This window comes from Agelaius tricolor, unplaced genomic scaffold (assembly GCF_023055355.1).
Source record: "Agelaius tricolor isolate 1412-34295 unplaced genomic scaffold, bAgeTri1.0.p SCAF_84, whole genome shotgun sequence".
Lineage (NCBI taxonomy): Eukaryota > Metazoa > Chordata > Aves > Passeriformes > Icteridae > Agelaius > Agelaius tricolor.
Window position 1 is genome coordinate 254300 of NW_027269344.1, and position 15024 is coordinate 269323.

Here is a 15024-nt window from a genome sequence, read left to right on the forward strand (position 1 = left end):
AGGAGGGTCATCAGTGTGTACCATAGCATGAATCTGTCCTAAATAATCAGCATCAATAAGTCCTAAATGCACATGAATACCTTTTAATTGTAGTACTTGATCTTCCTATCAAAAATGCACTCAATCCCCGTCCTATTCAACCATAGGCATCGAGGGGCACTTTGCAAATTTCTTTTGTCAGAATGGTTACTGTGTCAGCGGTGGGTATATCAATCCCTGCAGACCCACTTGTTGCCCCTTAGTATTGTTCACAAATGTTTAGCTTTGCAGTGCTGGGGAGGCCCATATTTGCTGCTGTAGTTGTTGGGGTATTTGTTTTCCCACATGTGCCTTTGCGCTCCTCTTCCTGTTTCCCTGCAACAGCTGACCATTTGCATGATATTTACTCCTGCATTGTTTAGCATAGTGCCCAAATTTAGCACAACAATTGCACACAACATTGCTGTTTGCGCTTGGCTTAGATGTTATTTTCTGGGTATTACACTGTGCCATTACTTGCCCTTGCTGTCCACAATTATAGCATTTTGATGAAGGTCTTAGAACTGCAGCAAGAGCTGCTATTTTATGCTCTACTGAACCAACTTTTGAGCAAGCAGTCATCATTTGAGGCAATGTGGGTTCCCCAGGTAAAGTGTCAATAATCTTTCTGCAGCCTGAGTTTGCATTTTCTTTAGCCAAATGTATCTCCTTAGTTACAGCCTTGGAGAGAATCCTTATCAACTTCTTGCTTCTTACCTTTCTTCTCACTCCTTTAGCTAACAGGCCCGCTGTTGGCCCCTTCCACACAAAGGCATTTGCTATACCAGCCCCCACAGTAAGGTTCATTAGTAACAGTTGCCCTATGCTGAAGGCACACAGGTGGTTACATGCCTCTATCATTTACAGCAGGGTGAGTTCCTCCTTAGACAAGGACTTCAGAAGTTTTTTACAATTCTCATTAGCATTTTCAGCAGCTAATTTTGAAAGCAACACCTGTCTGGCAATGTCATTCTCAATTTGTCTTTTAAGAGCTTGTTTCAAGCAGCCATTGAATTGCATATAAGGCTCCGCCAGTCCTTGCTTTACATAAGTAAATACTTTTTGGGTGGCTCACAGCATCAGGAACCTTTAAAAATGTGCTATGCACAGCTTCAGTAATACCCTCAAGGGCCTCACTAGGAATGTGGGTTTGCCCAACAGGGTCTGAGTGGCTTCCTTCTCCGGCCAGGTGGTCAGTCATGAGGGCTGCAATATTCTGGTTTGCATGTCCCACAAATTTCACAAACAAAGCTTCAAACCCCTTTTTCCACTGAGCATCTGCCACTGGCTCAGGAGCTCTGAGGGCAGAAAAAAGGGGGTGACACCGGGATGGGGGACACTGGCAGGACTTCCCTTAATGGTGCCTCCATTTGTGTTGGCCCAAGTGAGAGCTTCTGGAGAATCTCTTCCCACACACAGGACACTCATTGGGCCTCTCCCCAGTGTGGATGTGCCTGTGGGTGACGAGGGTGGAGTTGCGCCTGAAGCCCTTCCCGCAGTCGGGGCAGTGGAAGGGCCTCTCCTCTGTGTGAATCTGCTGATGTACTGAAGCCCGGACAGACAACTCTTCAACTAATTAAAGTTGAAAAGAAGGGTATTTTATCGCAGTGCTGAACATATAAGGAATCATTTCCAAATGGATGTGCAAGGAGTTGCAGACTCCTGCTCTCTATTTATACAGAAAAGGTTTTACATATCCAAGCGGTTTCTAAGGATGCATAATAGATAATCATTATCTGCCCACTTTGTATTATAATCAGCTGAATACCTAATATGTCTGTGCAATTGCACTGCCTTAATTGGGTCTGTGGGATTTTGAAATAAGGGAGTGGGCGTATGTGAAGAAGAAAGCTCTCTTCCTCATGGTAAACTCTTCACCCATGGCGAGTTTGCAGGACTTTTTGATCTGCTGGTCATGGTCCAAGCCTCTCCAAACTGATTATTCTTAAGGCAAGATATTTCTATCGTCTCTGCTCCTCCACAATTGCTACATCTATCCCTGTCACTCCGAGCTTTACTTTCTAATATATTTGTTACTCTTTCACTAACCTATGTGATTTTTGCTTAGCTAACATACCTTCTTAACTAATTTTAAAATCTTAACTAAAATATGCAATCTTCTACTATCTCAGTTATACTCCCAGCTGGCCCCTTGACTCAACCACAGTTTTCAATTATCGTAAATACATTTCCAGCTGATCCCTTGACTCATTATGATGAGATTGGAGCTGCTCAGAAACCACTTCCTACACTCGGGACACTCATAGGTTCTCTCCCCAGTGTGGATCTTGCAGTGATTGATGAGGTTGGAGCTCCAATCAAAGCCCTTCCCACACTCCCCACACTTGTAGGGCCGTTTCCCCATGTGGATCACCTGGAGCCAGATCACATCTGAGCTCCAGAGCTCCAGCTGAAGCCCTTTCCACATTCCAAGCACTTGTGGGGTTTCTGCCAGCCATGAGTTGTCTCTACCACCTCTGAGTTCTGAATGAATCTCTGGCTGCCTTCTGGACACAGGGGGCATCTTTCCTCCTCACAGCTGCCAGGGCTGGGTTTGCAACCCCTCCTTGTGTGGGATCTCCAGGGCTTATCCTCCCCATTGGATTCCCATGCCATGGGGCTGCTCAAAACGGCCTTTTCCATGAGGTTCTGCAGCAGGGATTTGCTCTCCCTGGTCTCTGTCTGCAGCTCAGTGCCTGGGGAAGGAAAGGAAAGAAAAGAAGAGGAAGGAATGAGGAAGGAAGAAGGACAGAATGAGAAGGGGAAGGAGCTGTGGACAAGGACAGGATGGGATTTGCCTCTGTGCCAGAGGGAAGGGGAAGGGGATCCCCCCAGTTCATCCTTGGCAGGACGGCATTGGTAGCGGGGTTGTCCTGCAGCCAGAGGAAATGTTGGGCTGAGACATGAAACAGAGGAGAGGGAGAAAGGGGCAGTGACTTCCTCCTTGCCTGCCTCAGTGTCCCAGGCCATCTTCCTTTTCCTCGCAGCCTCCTCCAGCTCCATCCAGACAAAGATTGGGATTGATAAATCCTGGCTTGGGGGAAAAACAACAGGTGAGGCCCTTGGTCCTGCTTCCCAAGTCCAGCTTAAAAAGTAACCGCCCTGTTCACAGTTGGATGGGCCCAGACCCTGCTCATCTCCAGCCTCCCCCACCCCTCCAGGCTGACAGGATCCCCCAGCTCCAGGATTGGCCTTCGTTGCTCTCCCCACTCTGATGCCAATCAGAGTCCCAACACCAATGTCCCCCCCAGCTGGTACCACTGCCCCAGCCAGTACAGACAGTTTGCCACAGGAACCTTCCACAGTTCTCCAAAGGGGCATCTGTGTCTCACCCTTGGGGCCCTGCAAGATCCAAACATCCCCTCCCCTGAAACAAACCCTCCCAGAGATCCTCCAATGGATTTGGGGTGAGTTCCCCCTCCCTACTCACCTGTGAGATCTGGGGGGGATAGATGCTGCCAGGGCCAGGGGAGCTGCAGACTCAGCGGGCGAGTGGGAAAACAGCGTGGTTCTGCTGCGGCTCCTCCTCTTTCTATTCTTCCTGCTCTTCCTTTTCCCATCCTCCGCTTCTTCTCTCCCTCCTCTTCCTATTGCTCCTCCTCTGTGCCCAATCCAGATCCTCCTTTCACACCCTTCTCTCTCCCATGGCTGCAGCATTTGGGTGGAGGGAACCAGGGAAAGCCCCATGAGCCCCCCAGGGATGGACAGGGGGCTTGGGAATCCACCCAGTGCAGATCCATTCCCCTCCAGAGCCCCAGGGAATCACTCCAGGGATCAAGCGATGGGGACACAGTGGGATCCCCACGGAACCACCCTTTTTCTATCCCATCCCCAACTTTCCCTCCCCTCTCCTATCGTTCCCCCAACCCAAGGACCCCTCCCAACTCAATCTGGGGATCCCATCCCTCTCCCACTCTGAATCCTCTTTTTCCCTGCACTCCCACCCCTTTCCCATCGTGCCTTCAGCTCCACCTCTTATCCCTATTTGGTTTTGGGGGATGCAGGTCCCTCCTGCTCAGTCTGGGGGGTCACATCCCCCCTTTCCCTCAATTCATGCATCTCCTGGCTGCTTTTTCCTGGGAGCAATCCCTCAGTTTTGGGACTTTTGGGGTGTAGTTTAAGAGTGTGACAGCTCTGTCTGGCTTTCCCCTCCTGTTGTGGCCTCTCAGCTGCCCCTGACACCCTGGGGGGGCTGGGATTTTCTTCCTGGGGACAAGGATGTTCATCCCCTTCCAGGAGCCCAATGCTTGGCTGGGGCTCCAGTTCAGGGGGTCCTTGAGCAGCTGCCCCAGAACCTCCCCCATGGTCTCCCAGCACAGCCAGAGCCACTTGGCCTGGGGTCCCCAAAGGCCTCAGCAAGCCCCAAATCCCTCCCAGGAACCCTCAACTCCCTCCAACCCAGCATCCCCCACATCCCCTGCAATGGCACCAGCCATGGCCATGTCCCCACATGTCACTGCCCATGTCCCACCATGTCATCACCCATGGCTGTCTCCCCACCATGTTTCCATCCCTGTCATTGTTCCCCACATCTCCATCCATGCCTGTGTCCACCCACATCCCCATGAATGGCTATGTCCCCCTCCATGTCCATGTGTCCCCCAACTGGTTCAGGAAAAATAAAATGACTCTTTGAAGAAAAGTGGAAAAAACTGTTTATTACACAATAAAACCTAAACAATATTAAACAATAAAACCTCTTGCTGCTCTAAAAGAGAGACAAACTCACCAAGTCCCTCTGTGGGCTGTAGCTCAGCTCACTCAGTCCCTTATCAGTCCCTCTGGCGCTGGAAATGCCGCGGCCCAGGCCCGGCCTGGTGGGCCACAGGTGTGATCTGCCCGTGCTCTTCTGGTGTTCAGGCCAGAGCAGGTTTAAGCAGGTCCAAAGAAAAGGGAAAAAACCCCACAGTAGGGAACTACTTTGCCTCAGCTAGCTAAAACTAAGTAAAAGCAAAGGAGAGCTCTGTCCCGCTGTCTGTCCATCCGCAGACAACACAGTGCAGGAGCAGCAATGTGGAGGAGTGAGTGCAGTTTCTGAAAACAAACTCTTCATTTCTTCTCTCCCTCTTCACTCTCAGGAAAAGTCTTAAAGGTACTTTAAAGCTTTAAAGCATAAACAGAACAGACTGGGGATACAAACATCATATAGTCCACCCTGAACATACCTTCAACACCATTCAGTACTCCCTGATGTCACCAGAAGATAGGATTGAATGCAAGAGATTTTATGGGGTTGAAAGTCAACAAATCTGCCCTCCCCAAGGAATTCCCATTGTAGGTCTGTGTCCCAATGGATGTTCCTGCTGCTGGGTTTATCTAGCTACCCACAGGGAACCAGGAAGATGTGGAGCCTCCAAGCCAGGTGTCTTCCCAACACGGATCACCAGGACCATGGATCACCAGGGCTCTGCCCAACAACGCTCACTGGGGATCATCCAATGTAGATCGTCTCATGGGGGACAGAGCTGGAGCAGCACACAAACTCTTCCCTCACGTGGGGCACTCACAGGACTTCCCTTAGTGGCGCCTCCGTTGGTGTTCTGTCAAGTGAGAGCTCTGTGAGAAGCTCATCCCACACTCCCCACACTCGTAGGGCCTCTCCCCAGTGTGGATGCGCTGGTGGATGGTGAGTTTGGTGTTTTCCTTGAAGCCCTTCCCACAGTCAGGGCAGCGGAAGGGCCTCTCCTCTGTGTGAATCCGCTCATGTTTGAGGAGATCGGAGCTCCTGTGAAACCTCTTCCCACACTCAGGACACTCGTAGGGCCTCTCCCCAGAGTGGGTGCACTGGTGTTTTCTCAGGTCAGAGTTCCACCCATAGCTCTTCCCACATTCCAAGCAGGTGTAGGGCCGTTCCCCCGTGTGGACCACCTGGTGCCGAATCAATGCTGAGCTTCCTCTGAAGCTCCTCCCACATTCCCCACACTCATAGGGCTTTTCCCCAGTGTGGATCCTCTGGTGTTGGATCAGGATGGAATTGTGGCTGAAACTCCTCCCACACTCCTCACACTCAAAGGGCCTCTCCCCAGTGTGGATCACCTGGTGCTGCCTCAGGCTGGAGCTCCAGCTGAAACATTTCCCACATTCCAAGCACCTGTGTGGCTTCTCCCTGCCATGAGGCTTCTCCACCAGCTCCAAGCTCTGGCTGGATCACAGGATGCATTCCTGGCTCATGGGGGCTCTTTCCTCCCCAGAACTCCCTGGGTACGGTTTGCAGCCCCTCTTCATGAGGTACATTTGGGGCTTTTCCTCCTCCTCCATCAGGCCACACCCTGAGAATTAAAAATCCTGGTTTGCAGAAAAAATCAAGAGGACAGCAGCTTGGACTGGGAAAACCTCCATGCCCAAGTTCATCTGGGAAAGTCATTGGGCATCTTGTGTCTGAAAGAACCTCCAAAATACCATGATTCAGCACAAAAATCCTCTAAACATCAAGATGCAGATCAAAAACTTCCCAAACGTCAATATTCAGCAAAAACCTCCTTCAAAATACAGAGATTCAGCCCTCACAAAAAACAAAAGCACCGACATTTGCCCAGTAAAGCTCAGAAACCCCAAGATTCAGCCTCTGTGAAAATCATGGATTCCCCCTCCCCTGGTCACCTGCTGCATACGGACAAAGCTCCTGGGGCTGGGGGGGAGGCTGCAGATACAGGGAGGAGTAGAACCGTGTGGTGCCGCCTCTTTCTGCTCCTCCTCCTCCTCCTCTGTTCCTGCTCTTCCTCACACTCCTCTTCCTCCTGCTATTCCTCCTTCTCCTGCACAATCCCACCTTCTCCTCCCACGTCCAGGGTTTCACCATTTTGTTCCTCAACCCTGCTTCTCCTTCCCTTCTCCTCCTGCCCCAGGCCCAGCACCCGCTGCCGGCTCCCTCTTGCCCCCAGACCCACAGCATCCCACGGCAGGGGCAGGGATGGAGCTGGGGCAGGTCGGGCTGGGGCAGCGCTGGGCTCTCGGCCGCTCCCGCCCGCACTCGGTCCCCACTGCAGCCGCTGCCGCCAGGACAGCGCGGGGGGGCCCGGCCTTGGCGCTGCCCCACTCCCACCTCCCCAAATTCCGCTCGCGGGGGGCGCTGGGGCCGAGGGGGGCGCTGGGCGCAGGTGGGGAACGCTGGGAGCTGCGGGTCTGCCTGGCAACTGCTGAGTCATCAGAGCCGCGTGCTCTGATTGGCTGAGCGCTGCCTGAGCGCTGGGGCTGCAGCAAGGGGGGACACACAGCTCCAGGGGGATATCCCACAAACGGGGGACCCCCATGAAAGGAAGAAGAGGAAAGTGTCTTTACAATCAGATGCTGTGAATCTGCTGAGAGATAGAGCCAGGAACTTGTACGTAAGGAAGCGACAGGAGAAGCCATCAGTTTAAGAAAATGTTGTTAACTGATGACACAGACTGCTGCTCAGCCAAGGTCCTGCCACATTCATGAACTTCGAGAAGAAGAACAACAAAGACTTCACAGAGCCATGAATATCGGTTGCTACACAAAAGTAGGGAGCATATCAAGGGGATATGTAGTAAGTGGATTGGGAAGTCTCTTCCTCTCAAGTACACCACCCAATGCGGAAAGGAAGAGGGAGATGCAGCTGGGAAAATTAGGATGAACAGGAGGCTGTGTCCTCCACCAACTGGAGAGACCCTGTAGGAAATGTCCCATGGCCTCTCCCTTTCTTTAGGAATGAAATTACTTTTACAGGACTCCTCTGTCTGCTTTGTGGACAGAATCCTCTGGTGAAGTCAATTTTTCCACACACCTTGGGACTCGTCCGGAATTCCATCCACCGTCTGGGGCAGCGGGCAGTGAGTGCAGCTGAAGGTGCCTCACCCAGTTTGGGTGATCGGCCCCCTTGGGGGCGGCAGCACCGGGGACTGATTGGGTACCTGAGAGTGACCAGGAGACAGACAAGGGGCACATCAGGGGGGGCTGTGAAGAGTCAGCAGGGAGAGAGCACTGAAAATCTCATCAGTGAGTGCACTGGGATCTTTGGGGAGTGAGCACGGCAGGGCACCCATGGAGACAGAAAAGGGAAAGCCAGGAAGGGGTCCTGTGCCAAAGGGATGATGATCCCAAAATATCTCTGAAGGGTCCCTTGGGAGAAGGGTGAGGTAGATTGCACACTCCCTCAGAGGCAATTAAGGACTTGGACACCCAGGGGGGCAATAAGAGAAGTGGAGAAGGGATTAGGACAACAGGGGATGGATGGCATTGGTGTGCTGGGAAGAGACTGGGTGAAGGGGAGTGTGCAGGAATTTGGTTAAGGCAGGAAGCAGCAGGAGGAATCTATGTGGTGAGAAAAAGAAAAGGGGAGGAAGAGAAAAATACTCAGAATTTGGATGTTTTTCAGCAGAGTCTTATCCTCAACATTTGCCAGCTGATCATTTGTATCCCCGGTTTCCAGGAGAGGAAAACAAGGAGGTCAGGGTTTCAGGGGGTTTCTCTGTGGGGGGCAGCGGCAGCAGCGGGCGCAGAGGTGCGGGACCGGGAGCACGGGCTGGGGGCCTGGGGGGAGCTGCGGGGCCGGGCCGGGGCTGTGGGGCAGCCGGGGCTCAGCGCCGGGCGCTGCCTGACCCCACCAGCCCCGGGCAGGGCCGGCAGTGGCCCCCGGCCCCCAGGAGGCTGCGGGACGCCCCGGCCGCTGCCCGGCCCCGTGGAGCTGCCGGCCCTGCCCGCCGGGGGGCGCCTTTGGACACTGCGGCAGGACAGGGACCGGCTCTGGGATACGGGCTGGGCAGGGCACCCTGAGCACAGGGACGAGGAGCAAGGAACACCTGGGAAATGTGGATTATACAAGGAAGGACTGAGATTTTCTTTTCTTTTCTTTTCTTGGGATCACCACAGAAACTTTGCAGAAAGCTCAGCAGCTCTCAGAGGATGAGCACCCACAGGCACTGAGGGGGGCTGCAGGAGGGGCAGAAGAAGGCCCTGCAGCACTTGGGCACAAAGGCCCAGCAGGTGAATGCAAGAAGGGAGCAGAAAAAGGCCAGGCTGAAGGCAAAGGCCAGGGCAGAGTTCCTACAGCCCCTGAGGGATCAACCCCAGGGCCCAAGGGGGCCCCAGCACCCAGGGCACGGGCTCGGCCACAAGCACCCGGCAGAGGCATTGCCCTCCTCACCAGGGGACAGCCCACCCAAACAGCCCCTGGCAAGGAATCAGGGCTCCAGCTGCAGGGCACAAGGACACTGCAAGCACAGACAGCAGCACCCTCAGGACCAGCAAGTCCACCCCTTCATGGACATGGATTGGCAGGGCTGTCACAGCTCCCATCACACCAGGGACCCTCCACACTGCAGCCCTTGAGAACATTCAGGTGGGTTGGCATTGAGAGGAGGCCTCTCCTGATGGACACAGGGGCCTCTCAATCCACTCTGAATCTTAGACCTAATGGGCAAAATAGGAAAGGCATGGTTTAATTATTAAGGGAATAAGTGGGAAAGATGAGCAGGTATGATTTCATCAACCACTACTAGGAGATGTAGGGGATACGCTTGAAATAAATTAATTTCTTTTTCTTCCTACTGTGATTGCAATTTACTGGGAAGGAATTTGGTGGCTGGATTTTTATATTGTAAAAGGTGATACAGAGGCTTATGATGTTGTACTTATGTGTCAAATGTCTGGCAAGGCCTATGCTGAAGTGAACCCACAAATGTGGACAGTCCCAGGGAAAGAGGGAAAATTAGATATGGACCCTCACCAAATTACTTTGAAGCAACAAGGACAAGAGGTTGCTTGTATTGATTTAAAATCAATACCCTATTCCAAGAGAGGGAAGGAAGGGCTTACAGCTTATTACCGACTCTCTCTTAAAGGCAGGGTTTTGGAGCCAGGGATCTCTCCCTACAACACTCCAGTCAAGAAACTGGATGGATGGACACAAGGAGGAATCACAGAATTTTCAAGTGTTAAAAAGCAAATTAACTGAGGCTCCTGCCCTGGCCCTCCTAGACAGGGAGAAAGAATTTGAATTGTAGGTGGATGTTAAACAGGGCCATGCCGAAGAATTCTTGTGTTAAAATGTTTAACCCAGTGGCCAGAGTGGCCTCAATGTCTGCAGAATTGTGCAGACACACCTCACATGGGAACTGAGGCCTGAAAACTGATGACAACAGGAGGATCTCCTAGAGTTCAAGTCTGGCATCAAGTTAAAGCTCTGACAACCAAAAGAGCCTCTAAATGGATGAGCAGGGCTCGGTTATTACAGTATGAAACTTGTTCAGTGGCACAGGAGGATTCAGAACTGAGGACAGGGCAAGGGTTTAACCCAGCCTCCTGTTTGAACAGCCTGGAGAGGGGCTGGCAAGGAACCCAGGACTGCACTCAAGGGACAGAGCTCCAGACCCAGGCTGGGAGAGATTGATGGGACATTCCCTGGCCTGAGGGACAAAATGTGTTTGTGGATGGCTCTGCAAGGGCAGCAGAAGGGAAAAGAGCTACAAGACAGGCTGTTATTAAGGAAGGGGAATCAGACAAAGCGCAGGTCACCGGCCCATGCTCAGCTCAACCCAAGGAGCTGTGGGTGCTTGTAAGAGCCTGGCACTGAAATGCCCTGAGCAGGAAGGCTTCAATATCTTCTGCTGACACCATGGCACCTAACAGGGGGCAAAAGCAATTCTGACTGCTTCAATCTGACTGATGCAATCACTGCATCACTTATTAGGGTATTTCTGAAATAATTAATTCATAGAGAAGGGATTGTGGAAGCAATAGACTCAGAAAGAAGAACTCATTTTACTCGAAAGATCCTTCAGGGGGTTATGGCAGCTTTAGGAATACAAGGGGACCTCCATAACCCCTGGCACCCCCTGAGCTCAGGTCAGGAGAAATAAAGAAACACTTTTGGAAGCTGGTGATAAAAACCAAGATGCCGTGGGTACAGCTTTTGCCATTGGCTATGGCAAGAAGAAGAGACAGACCCAGGGCAGATATTCAATTATCTCCCTTGGAATTGATGTCTGGAATTCCTTACCCTGGTAATTCTCCACCTTGTGCAGGGTGGAGATAAGGGATGTATGTTTCAAGCAGTCTGTGGCCAGAATCCTGTCTCTTGTGAAATCTCTCCCACAGAAAGCTGGGCTGGCACAGAGCCTGCCCTGGCACTTTGCTGTTGCCAACACCCAGCCAGGACATCGGCTCCTGCCTAAGGAGTGCAAAGCAGCACCACTGGTGGCCAAGGGGCCCATGCCAAGTGTCCCTGAGGCCAGAAACAGCCGCCAGCACAGCTGAACACGGGGGGACCCCTCAGCCTGGCCTCAGGGGCTCTGAAGCCCCGGAGATTTGCACTTCCCGCCTGCAGCAGGACCATGGCAGCCGCCCCTGAGCCTGCCCTGAAGGCAACGCAGCAGCAGCCAGGGCTCCACAGCGGGCCAAGCCCCTGGGCCTGCCCACAGATCCTCTGCTCAAACCCTCGGAAATCCTGGCCACCCTCCTCTGGCACCTCCAGCCACTGGGGCCAAGCCTTGCTGCCACTGCTGCAGCTTCAGCGCTGGCTGGGCCTGCACTGCCACAGCTGCTGGGGAGCACCACGGCACAATTCCACTCTGGGGCTCACTCACACCCACACTCTGGGCTGCCTAGAATAAGATTACACCATGAGAATGTTTTTTCTAAATAATCCTACTTTCATATTGTCAGTTAGGTTTGGGGGTGAGAATCAGTTTTTATTCTCAGCAGAAGAAGTAGAAAATATCTTTATTGCTTTGGATTCTTTTTCAGTGTGTGTTTGCCTGGCTGGTGGAGATGGCAAAATTTTGGTCCGCGTTTTCTGGTGTTTACCTCCAGGCTGCGTTTAGAAGAGCTTTAAAGGTGACCCTTTAACTCACAAACCGTTAAGAGAACACTCTTCAAAAAAACCCCCAAAAATTAAAAATACCCCAAACCCTGGCTTTTGGGGTGGAGCGCATATGAGTCATGCTCTGGAAGAGAAGCTTCATTCCAGGCAGCCTGCAGAGGAGCTTTAGAAATGCAAATGAACACTGCTGGGCAAAGCCTGGACAATGTACCTGGGTCTCTTGCCTGGGGCAGGAATTGGGCTGATTCCCTCTGCCCCTCAGCCCAAGCTCTGCCTGCTTGCACTGATGGAATTTGCACAGCTCAAGGCAGAGCCCAGGGTGAGGATATCTGACCCTGCAACAGAAACGGGCGAAGCTGCAAAGGGAAACAGCAAATGAAGAATGTTGGGAAAACTTCACTATAAATAAATGGGGGGGAATCATCCCTCTGCCCACTCCATCATGTGCTGTCACTGTCTGTGTTATATAGGGTGTATTAGAGCACTGAAATGTTCTTGCTACCACAAGTTCAGGGAAATCAGTCGGGAATCCAAGTATTTGATGATTTAAGTAGAGAAAAGCATCAATTGATGCATTCCTTGCTGGAGAGCACGGCCAAAAATGGAGAAAAGATGAACGGCCAGCAGAACAAATCCTATAACACCATGGACCAGCCCCTGGGAACCCAAACCAATTCATGTCAGGAGCCACGGAACCTATTTCTCATTTCAATGGCATCATTAGATTACAAGCTGCCCTGGGAATAACCAACCAGACAGCTCCAGCTCCTGACCTTCCTGCTGAGCAATCCCTGAAATGAGGAACATTTCAGTGGATTGGTCAGCCGTCCGCGACTGACGGCACCATCGCCCAATCGCAGCCGGGGGCGGGCTCTGCACACGGCACAGCCTCGCCCCGCGCTCTCAGGGCCCCCCGGGCTGCGTGAGGGCAGAGCCGGAGATGAGGAACAGCCCTGGAACGGGCCCGGGCCCGAGGGGGATTGAGCTGGAAACACAAACAAACTTCTACGCACCTCCCTCCACGGCTTTCCCGGCACTGCGGCTTCTGTGGCTCCGGTCAGCGAGAAGCCCCGGAGCCTCACTACTGCTACCTCTAATTAGGAGCATCAAGGAATCGCTTTGATTTCCCCCAAAAAGGGAAAACTGCCCCAACCCTGTGGATGAGTGGGCGAGGGGAGAGATTTCTGACAGAAAACTCCAAAAACTCAGAGCAGGATAATGAGAAGTAAGTGAAGAGCCTTAAATCCAGCCTTCCCCCACGCCTCCCTCCTTCCAGCTGCACCTCCTACCCCGGCAGTGCCGGAGACAGGGAATGGGGCCGTGCTCACTTCATGCCCCGGGGCTTCTCCCTCTGCTCAGGGACAGGAGTCGTTCCCCTGCTGCACCCTGGGCTCTCTCCCACCGGAGACTTCTCCAGGAACTTCTCCAAGCTGAGTCCATCCCACGGGGCACAGCCCCCCTCCAAGTGCTGCAGCGTGGGTCACTGTGCCCCGGGGTCAGTCCTGCCAGGACAGGCTGCTCCAGCGGGGCCCCTCTGGCCACGGGGTCACAGCCTCCTCTCAGGCATCCCCGTGCTCCAGCGTGGCTGCTCCGGGGGCTGCAGGGGGATCTCTGCAGGGGGATCTCTGCATCCCCATGGATCTCTGCATCTGGCACCGCCGTTTTTGGAGGCACCAGGAATAGGCTGAGCTCTGCCTGAAGCTCTTCTCACATTCCCCACACCCTTCCCGGCACAGGGAAGCTTTTACCTCCTCACAGCTCCCCAGGCTGGGTTGGCAGCCCCTCCTCATGTGGGATCTCTGGGGCTTTTCCTCCCCATTGGATTCCTGCCCTGTGGAGCCGTTCCAAATGGCCTCTTCAACGAGGTTCTGTGGCAGGGATTTGTTCTCCCTGGTCTCTGTCCACAGCTCAGTGCATGAGGGAGGAAGGACAAGGAGAGGAAGAGACAGGAAGAAGGGAAAAGGAAAAGGCAGGAGGAGAGGAAGGAGATGGGAAAGGAACATAGATGGATGTAGGACAGAATGAGGAGAAGAAGGAGGGTGGACAAGGAGAAGATGGGAATTGCCTCCATGCCAGAGGGAAGGGGAAGGAGATCCCCCCAGTCCATCCCTGGCAGGATGGCGTTGGCAGTGAGGCTGTCCTGCAGCGATGCTGGGCTGGGAGATGGAACAGCAGGGAGGGGAAAGGGGCAGTGATTCCTCCTGCCCTGCCTGGCTGTCCCAGTCTGGAGCGTCCTGGCGCTGCCGAGGCCCTTGGAGCGTCCGGCACTCAGGAGCCCGGAGCTCACGGCTGCTTTATAAAGCTGACAAAGTCGGCAGGATGGGTCTGGGTATGCTCTGCAGCAAACTGGGTTTATTGGTACAGGAACAGGGGACAGGTAAGGTTCATCTACAACCAGCAAATGTTCATGCACTTCGACAATGATGTGGGTCAGTACAAGGACCAGGAGAGGTCCCTCAGCAAATCCGGCACGGGCACAACAGACCCAGCCTGGACACAGGGAGGGAATTTATTACCAACCAAATCACAGCAGCACAAGGAGAAGGGAAAGAAATCTCTCCAGCACCTTCCCCCTACCCAACGGGGATCACCCAGAACAGGGGTCACCAGGGCTCTGCCCAACGGGGGTCACTGGGGATCATCCAGCACAGATCCTCCCATGGGGGATGGAGCTGGAGCAGCACACAAAGCTCTTCCCACACTCGGGACACTCACAGGGCCTCTCCCTGGTGTGCAAGTGCTGGTGAGTGACGATCTCTGAATCCCATTTGAAGCTCTTCTGACATTCCAAGCACTCCTAGGGCCATTCCCCAGTGTGGATCTTGTGGTGCTTGCTCAGGTCGGAGGTCCCCCTGAAGCTCTTCCCACATTCCCCACACTCCCAGGGCCTCTCCCCAGGGTGGATGTTCAGGTGTTCCATCAGGGTGGAGCTGTAGCTGAAACCCTTCCCACATTCCAAGCATTTGTGGGGCTTCTCCCTGCCATGAGGCTTCTCCACCAGCTCTGAGCTCTGCCTGGATCTCAGGCTGCCTTCCTGGCTCAGGGGGGCTCTTTCCTCCCTGCAGCTCCCTGGGCTGGGTTTGCAGCCCCTCCTTGTGCAGAATGTCTGGGCCTTTTCCTCCTCCTCCATCTGGCCACAGCTTGGGAATGACAGACCCTGGTTTGGGGAAGCCAAGGTGGGAGCGCCTTGGAGTAGAGGCTCCTCCTGGCCAGGTCCATCTCTAGAA

General features: G+C 53.4%; 1 protein-coding gene, 1 long non-coding RNA gene and 1 pseudogene across 2 annotated transcripts in view; 1 reads left to right on the forward strand and 2 right to left on the reverse strand.

The window, feature by feature from the left end:
• Positions 1-1361: 1361 nt before the first annotated feature.
• LOC139585546 (uncharacterized) lies at positions 1362-11564 on the reverse strand. The gene is made up of 3 exons (XR_011677111.1): positions 4748-11564; positions 2967-3666; positions 1362-2714 (listed from the first exon to the last, which is right to left on the reverse strand). It is a non-coding gene; the product is annotated as an uncharacterized lncRNA (long non-coding RNA).
• Positions 11565-12862: 1298 nt separating this feature from the next.
• The window catches only part of LOC139585528 (uncharacterized), a 69575-nt pseudogene continuing 67413 nt past the window's right edge, over positions 12863-15024 (reverse strand).
• Positions 14181-15024, forward strand: part of LOC139585527 (uncharacterized) — a 69246-nt gene continuing 68402 nt past the window's right edge. Inside the window, exons 1-2 of the mRNA XM_071418338.1 lie at positions 14181-14526; positions 14863-14973. Of these exons, the coding sequence (XP_071274439.1) occupies positions 14218-14526; positions 14863-14973 (420 nt within the window). The 5' untranslated portion in view covers positions 14181-14217. The remainder of the gene's footprint in view (positions 14527-14862; positions 14974-15024) is intronic.